The following is an 8,987-nucleotide window of genomic DNA, read 5'->3' on the forward strand; positions in this document are numbered from 1 at the left end:
CCTGTTTTATTTGTATGTCTGTAAGAGTATATTATGCTGAGAAAAAAATGAGCAGATGAATATATATCTAAGATTCCTCATCATTTTGGCTCCATTGTCAGTTCATTTTAACTGAGGAATACCTCAAGTTGACTAACTGCATTGAAATCGGTGTTAGCAAAGCGAGAACGGTTAATTTAGATTTTATCCACTCCTTTTAAAGGGGAATCTCCTATTCAATTGGCATATGTAAGGGATGAGCAAAAGTGTGATTCTTGGGTTTTCCATGCAACAGGTAGGGAAGGGTAACACTTTAGTGGCTAATTAGTTCGGAGAGGCAAAATTTCTTTTGTAGGCAACAGCCAACTTTGTCACCTGGTCAGAATTTTCTATGAGCACATCTGAGATTTCAATATATGAATTGGTGCCTGCTAGAATATGCTGATGGATTGCATGGGTTCCTAAAGTGAAACTCCGTTAGTGACATAATTGAGAGAAAAGGAATGGGAGAAAATAAATTTGAATGTATATTTTTTTTCCACAGCATTAATTATATGTACAGCTATGTGCTTCATTTTGCTCACAGGAACCATGCGGACTGACGAATTCAAGCCTGTTGAAGAAATGGGGAAAACCAACCAGTCGTGTTTGACTGAGGTAGTTTTCTTGGGATTCTCAGACTTCCAAGAACTCCAAGTGCTGCTCTTTGTCCTAGTGCTGCTCTTCTATGTGTTTGCCCTCTTAGGGAATACACTGATAGTTATTGTCACCCTAGTGGATCCTGCCCTTCACACTCCCATGTATTTCTTCCTTAGGAATTTATCCTTCCTGGAAGTTTGCTACACCTCAGTAACAACCCCAAAGATGCTGGTGGACCTGCTCTCAGAGACCCAGACAATCTCCTTTGTGGGTTGTGGTGTTCAGATGTTTTTCTTCCTGTTGTTTGCAGTCACAGAGTGCTCCCTTCTCTCTATCATGGCATATGATCGTTACGTTGCAATATGCAACCCCCTGCAGTACACCCTCCGCATGAACCGGAGAGCCTGTACTGAGTTGTCTGCTCTTGCGTGGACCATTGGTACTTTGGTAGCCTTCAGCCATACTGTTTCAACATTTACAAAGCCCTTCTGTGGGGCTAATACAATTCGCCACTTCTTCTGTGAAATGGTTGCTGTGTTGACATTGGCTTCTACTGACACCCACAAAAATGAAGTTTCTATTACTGTTCTTACTGTGATACTCTTAATGGTCCCATTTTTGCTTATCCTCTTGTCTTATGTCTTCATTATCTCCAATATCCTTAAAATGCCATCAGCGGAGGGCAGAAGGAAGGCTTTCTCCACTTGCTCCTCACACCTAATCGTGGTTTCACTCTTCTATGGGTCAGGAACATTTGTTTATATGAAACCCAGTTCGGTCCATTCGCAGAGCAAAGAAAGGTTCTTTTCCCTGGTATATACAGTACTGACTCCAACGGTTAACCCAATTATTTATAGCCTAAGAAATAAGGAGGTAAAATCTGCTGTTAGAAAAATGATAAGCCAGAAAGTGTTCAGATAAGAAGGAACCACGTGATGAATTTCTTCTTTAAGGGCCTCAGATTCAAAACCAAAAGCAATAACAAAAACCTTCATTAGAGTCAGTCAATGGAGGTGAATCTCCTATGTCTCAGTGCAGTGCAAAGAGAGGAACTGTACAGAAACTTGGGGGGAATATTATTAGAATATTGGGCTCAGTTTTCATGTCCATCCAGTTTAAGGTGATCTTAAATTTGGACTCTTTTCAAAGGAATGTAAACTATTTTGTATCTTGGAGAATCTGCCTTAAAATGATAGTAAGAAACCACTATATATTTTTTTAACTTGTAGAGAAGATGGGTATTAATAAGCCTAAATCATAGTTTAGATGTATGTAGTGAAGGAAGGTCAACAACCTGTAATGTTCAGCTTAATCATAATCCAGCTGAAATCAATCATTTTCCATTGGCGGTAAAATGAAACCAGCAATGTTATGTAAATAAATTAGATTATAATATTCAATAGTGAGAGAAATCAATTATTAAAAAAAAAATAACTCTTTCCAATGTATGTCTTATATTTTCCATCTTTTTGAGTCTTCTGGCCTTTGTGCAAGTGAGGCTGGATAAGTGCAATAGTCTCTTTTAAAGTTCATATATTTGAGTCACTGAGAAATTCATCACTGTCAGTAGACTGGGTTACTCTGTCCCTAAAGCCAGTATAAATTACAAATAACTCAGCTGGTGACCTGTGCAAATTAAGACTCAACAAACCTGATGAATGTAAGATAAATCAAGTTCTAGATCATCTACCTGTAACCATTCAATTACTGAAGTATTCATCTATTTAAGGTGCCATGTGTTTGGATGAAATTGGGGGGGGGGGGGGGGGATTTCTTTTTTTCAGGAAGAGTCCAGATCAGATAACTTTTGTGTTCTAGAAACAATGAATCATATACACTGAAAAAACATGACTGTGTGGGCCCAGTCAAATCATTATTTTTTCCTGCTCCCAATGGTACAAAAAAGCCCCAGCAGTTTCAAGGGTGTCTCTTTAAGAAAACTGGCTGTTTATTCTAGGAATGTCTGTTTCCCAGAACTGAATACAAAGTCGGCTGACAGTGTTTATTTAAATATATATGTCTCTAATTCAGAAGACATGCTCCTCTCATCCTTCCTGAGGATTAGGCCTTGTAACAACACACATTGCTCTAGGTTTTTCTCCTGCCCTCCTGCCCAGCTGCTCCCATGCTCTCCAACACTGCTGTGCTGCACACACTCAAGTAGATGGGAGTCTATGGGCTTGTGGGACTGCACTTTTCACCCCAGTTCATTCCCCAGTCCTGTCTTCTTCCTCCAATGCTGCTGGGGTCTGCAGGAGCATCTGTGCATCTGTGTGGCTCTGGTCTCCAGCATCTGAGTCCCTGCAAGAGAAGTGTTTGCCCCCTCAGGTATGAAAAGGGGCTGTGGGGGGGGCAAATAGTTTTGAAAAAAACAGCACAGTGGGGTGAAGTTCTGCCCATCCCACCATGCTCATCTCTGTCATTTGTTAGACATGGCATTGCAGTTAGAGCGAACCAAAATTGATTTTTTTTTTTCAATAAAATGCTTATAAAATTGACCCAGTGCCTGTTATACATCCTAGGTGTCTAGGCATGGTCCTTATTCCTTTCTGCTTGTTTTTCAGGAAATAATTACCTTTATTTTTTTCCCATTGCTGAGTAAGAGAAAATGTGAGATATAGATATCATGTTCATAAATGGTTGGGAGGGGGTTGTTTTTGTTTTGTTTTGCTTTTGTTTCTTTTTTTGGATAAACACATTTTTGTCAAATGCGTGTAGACACACTTCTTATGGAATCCTTCCTATAACCCTTCTGATCACTCAGGGCTAGATCCTTTTTCTTTCTTTGTGGCCATGTGCTGCATAAATAGCTGCAAAACTGGTGTCTGAAGCACTTAAGCCAAGTCTGAGATTCAGCATTGTCTGCCCTGTTGAACCACACTTTACAATGGAGCCTTGTGCAGATTAATGGAGCTTCTGGATTCGGGATTCTGTAAATTGTTTATCTGCTGTTTTAAAATTGATTACAATAACATTGTTCAATCCTTACAGTTGTTACTTTAAGGTCATGGGACAGATATATGGGACAAACAGATGAGTGGAGAATCACTGAGAGATTGACAGGATATAGAAGTCCCTGAGGTGTTGGGATTGTTTAGGGTCCACTGAAGGAGCTGTTGGGAATCCCAAATTCCCCTCCATCTAGTGAGGACTGGCCACCCAGGTTCAGCACTACCCCTGACAAGAAATCATTCCATTGCTCATGGTTAATAATTCCTTCATTTTGCATTAAAAACTGCCTGGAGTTTGACTTCTCCTTTACATGGAAAGCATTCAAAGCACTGAAACCAGGGTTAAGAGTCAGAGGCAGAGCTGGACAGCTCCACACCTGCAGCAACCAGGATGCACATGGGAAAGTGAGCTGCTGTTCTGCTGATCACAGCAGTGCAATCTGCAACCACTAAGGTGGTGGCTAATTGTGCCCCTTCCCCCAGAAGCCAGCACCTGGGACTGGGTGCCTGCCCCTGCAAGTACTGGTAAAAACCCTAGAACCCTGTGCATGCTCATTAGGAAAGGAATTGCGCCAAACATCTGAGCCAAATAAGAAACTAGCTAAGATAAACATGTAAAACTAGGCAAGGCCCAAAATATATCAGGGAAACTCACAAAAAGGGGGTGACAGGCAAAGCAGGAGGGGCCTCACACCCTGTTTACATGATAGTTCAGTAAGCAGAGCCCTCATCAATGCATGGAAGATTCAGGTGTTGGTGGAACTAGGAACTGGCAAAGTGGGGTGCAGGAAATGTGACCCATGCCTCGAGCCCTGTGTCCCCACCCATGGGCAAACTGCACCATGGCAGCATCTTCCAGGGACTTTTGGGAGTCCCTGAAGCAGGTAAGACTTCACACCACCACACTTGGCATCCCCTAGCCCGGCATTAACTTAGCACATCATATTTAAATCTTTGTTCCTCTCTTCAACTTCATTCCCATCTCATTTCCCTTCTATCCTCTGTCATCATTACCAGCCATATATGCATTCCACTGCATCAAGGAAATTTAGGTTGGGTATTAGGAAATGCTGTTTCACTAGGAGGATAGTAAAGCACTGGAACAGGTCACCCAAGGAGGCTGGGAATCTCCATCCTTCAAGGTTTTTAAGACCTGGCTAGTGTTAGCAATAAAAACTTAGGACTCCAGACTAGCCCAGAGATTGACATCGTTCAATGAGTGACAGAAAGGCTTTATTTACTACAAGTATTTAAAATCAAGTCAAGTGAGCCCAAACCAAATCAAAGTCCAGCAATTAGCTATAAGGTGATGATTTCTCACCAAACAGGTGACGACAAGGTGGTCTGTTTCTCTTCAACTTCTCAAGTAAGTCGGGCTCATCAGCAACTGCTGTCAAAGAGGTTTCTCACTCGGGAAGCACGCGCGCTGTTTGCTGTTTTAATGCCTTTTTATACCCTTAGCTTAGCATCTTCAAAACATTCTTTTACTTGTGTAAATCAAGAGAGAGTTGCAAGCACTACTTGACAGGAAAAACCTGCTCATTACTGGTTATCAGAAATTTTTTATTTGAATGAGTTACCTTCTTCGGTAACAAGAGGTGATCCAGTTTGAAACATATCAAGAAACTGATTAACAGCCAGGAAAAACATACTGAATCAGGAGGAGACATCTATCACATATGGAGAATGTCTTTTCCTGCACATAAACAGGAGTTAGTTGCAAAAGAAATATTTACCATACTAATTAATCAAGGATAGACATTTCATACGATTACACACCAGACACCTAGGAATCTGCTTGAAATCATTCTGGATATAGCAATATAAGCTGGAAGAGATACTTCATTATTCCTTCTTAGAAGGCCTAGCCATGATCTCACACCTATTGCAATATGCGCTTAACATTATTATTCTGCATTTTAACTTTTGTGAGTAGGCCCAAGCTTAGCATGAGTTTCAGTCATTAGTTCTCCCCTTGATGCCCATAAAGCATTTATGTGTCATTACCTAGACGTTCTGGCATTACCATCAAGGCAGATACCTCTGGTATCTCTGAGGTCACGTCTTCTTGCCAGACACGCTTGTGAGCCTGCATTTATGTTCACCTTAGTAGAGCACGCAGCTCTTCTTTCACAGGCACGGGATTCGACTCTTAAGAGCAGCTGCCGGGTCTTACATGCTAGAATATATTGTAATATTACCAGCAGTATGCCAATAACTAAAGTCACCACAGTGGGGTGCAAAGCATTATTGAGGATGTTAGTAGCAGTAGGAGAACATCCAAGGAGGCTTTCTCACCACTGATGTCGCGTAATTTCTTTTGCCTTGTCTAATAAGCTGATAACTGTCTTATTTATACGCTGTACTGTGACAACAGTGTTCTTTGCTGAATTTTGCACTTCTTGAACTTTTAGATAAAAATCTGGATGGTGGATTAATTTTTGTAACTCTTCTGAAGACATTCTTAATTGGACATCACTGAAATTTGTTTGATCAAAAATACGAAAACCTCAAGTAAAAGACTGTTGACTAAATGTTTGTCTACTGAAATTAAGGTCACATCCTGAAATTTCAACAACATTACAAACACAGTTAGAACTTTCTTCTAAAGATAGATTTTGCGAGTTAACTAACACTACATGACACATGGTTCTAAAGCATACACATCAACAATATTACTTTGTTTAGAACAATCTCAGCAAACTCCAAGGTACTGGACTTGCATAAGGACTAACTGCGCTTTTGGAGGATTAACTCGAAACCCCTTGTCCTGGATAATTTGCTGGAGTAGACTGTTGACAGTTTCTTCTAGGCCGGGCTCTGCTGCAGCTGGGAAGTGGCATTGTCACTGCGGTGGGGGGAGAGGGGTAAATTTAGTCCTGTTACCTTTTCAAGGGCATTAATCTTTCCATAATCTAATTTTGATTGGTCCCAGGCCTCTGGAACGGCATTTGCCATACCTTGAACATCAGTGGGCCAGATGTGGTGTCGGGTTAGAATTTCAGGCCCCTTAAGGGCTGAACAATGATGCACTGCATGGATAATATGGTCTCTGTGTCTTGCTCTCTCATGCTGCACCCCAGCTGAACATGAGCTGTTGAATTAGAAAGATCCACAACAGCCTGTAGGGCCCTTAATGCATTCATTTCTAGTATGCGAACTCCTTCTAGTGGGGTTAAAGCAAACACAGCCTTACTTGTGGGCACAACAGTTGGTCTACCAACCCAGAACTGTAAAGGAGTGGAAATTGAGGCAATGGTCGAATGGCCATTAAATCCCTCAAGATTATAACCCGGGGACCTTTAATTTGGGAAGTCGGGAGTTCCTCACAACTTAAAATTTACAAGGATGTGCCAGAATCTAAAAACATTTCCTGCTCCTCAGTTTCCCCAGAGATCCTGGATCTCTCCAAAAGACCTGGATCTTAGGCTGTCCCTACTGATCATATATTATCATCACAAAGGTGGTTACAGGATGGACTGGGGAGACCGGGCTGACCTAATGTTCAGTGTGAGTGGGGGCATTTGGTGAGGCACCATTAGCATTGCCTTGTAGGCTGCAATCCTGGAGGCTAGCCAAGTGGCAAAGAAGCTCATGTGTGGGCAGTCCATCAATGGCATCTCGGGGTTCATACTGTAGTAACTGGCACCATACCTCTGTCCTAAAAGAATCAGTAGTGTTAACTCTGAATCCATCTCAATCAGCCCATGACCACCACAACATGCGGCAACCTTAGCTTTATTCTTTTGGATAGGTGCCATTGCAGAGGTTGCATTATGGGCATCACAAAGCCCTGTATGCATACTGGATAGGGAGAGGCCAAGTGGAAAGTTAATTGCTACTAGCCTCATGTCACTATTTAGTGACTGTATTACTGCCGTTTTAAAATCAGTGGTGTCATAATTGACTGGTTGATCCAGAATTAGGGGTGGAATAATTTCTGATAAATGGGCTATTTTTTTTTTTTTTCTTATCAAGAAAGACGCTTGCATGTTCTCCAGGCTTTTGTTTTTCAGAATAAAACAAGCCTAACATGTTATCTTCTGGCTGAAAATACTGAAAAAACTCACTTTAGAGCTTCTATGGGATCCACACTTAGTCCAAATTTAATTTCACTGGGAAGTCCAGTATAGTCAGTGGGTTGCATAAGTTCTCTGAGTAAAGCAAGTAAATCGGATTGGAAATGGAAGGTAGGCATGTTACAGACAGTTGTTAGCCAGTCTAAAACAGTGGAGCTGGATCCACCATTTTCCCCATCCCCAAACTAGAAGACCTCATGAGGTCCCTTCCAACTCTAATTTTCTATTATTCTTTGTTTCTATAAGCCCATGGTGGGACTGACAATATGAGTGGTGATTTTGGTGATGCAGCAGGTAATGGCCCCAAGGCTCATAAGCCTCATCTGCCCACAGGAGCTCATGGCTGGTTTTGAGTGTCTGGAGTTCCCAAACTGTTGGGGCCATTGATGGCAGTAATTGGCCCCTGCCCCATTACTGAGGAGAGGAGAACTAGAAAGCTGAAGGCAGACCCCATTCAGACCCCACTGAAGACAATACAAAGGCAGTTGGGGATAGAGAAACTCAGAGGAGCAGCCACTCTGTCCCAGGTATGCAGGAGGCAATCAAGCTCCAGAGCTCAGATGCTGCAGGGCCACAAGTGGGATATAACAGGCATAATGGGGCAGCAGCTAGTCAGATAACCAACTCAAGGGCCACATACCTTCCACATTTCCCCTCTTCTTTAACTTAGTATTGAATTATACAATTTTTAAGAGAAAAATTCTATTTCTGTCTTGCTCATTCCATGGTTCTTCACTCCACTCCTATCTTCCTCAACTTTTCTCTTGGTGTTTCTTTCCATCTGTCTAGTAGTATTTCTCCTCTGCCATTTTTCCACCCCTCCCCCTCCCCTTTTTTGTTAATAGCAATAAAAAAGCTACAGGCCAATTGAACATGAATCATCTACTTGAAGCTGTCTAGGCACTGTCTAAGTCTGTCTCTAGATCTTCTTTTGAAATGGGCAGCTGGACCACCAACTGCCTACGAGAGGGAAGAAAGCCAGAATGAGTGTGTCTCACTGGGACGGACACTTACTTCTCTGGGAAGAATATTCTGGTTTTACCCCTTCTCCCAGTGTGCAGAACTTCTCCACCATTTGCTGTTCATCTGTTTTATGCAAGTAGTAAAAAATTGTACTGTATCCAATTTTGGGCTCCACAATTCAAGAAAGATGTGGAGAAGCTTGAGAGAGTCCAGAGGAGAGTCACGCGCATGATCAGAGGTCAGGAAAACAGACCTTATGCTGACAGGCTGAGAACTATGGGACTCTTAAGCCTGGAAAAGTGTAGGCTCAAGGGGGACCTGGTGGCTGCCAATAAGTACACAAGGGGTGTGCATCAGGATCTGGGGGAACACCTGT

At 42.1% G+C, this 8,987-nt stretch overlaps 1 protein-coding gene across 1 annotated transcript; it reads left to right on the forward strand.

Annotated features, from left to right (window-relative positions):
* Window positions 1-603: 603 nt before the first annotated feature.
* LOC132243797 (olfactory receptor 10A7-like) lies at window positions 604-1,539 on the forward strand. The gene has a single exon (XM_059714186.1). The coding sequence runs from the start codon at window positions 604-606 to the stop codon at window positions 1,537-1,539; it is 936 nt and encodes a 311-aa protein (XP_059570169.1).
* The last annotated feature ends 7,448 nt before the right edge of the window (window positions 1,540-8,987 follow it).

Source organism: Alligator mississippiensis, chromosome 11 (genome assembly GCF_030867095.1).
Source record: "Alligator mississippiensis isolate rAllMis1 chromosome 11, rAllMis1, whole genome shotgun sequence".
Lineage (NCBI taxonomy): Eukaryota > Metazoa > Chordata > Crocodylia > Alligatoridae > Alligator > Alligator mississippiensis.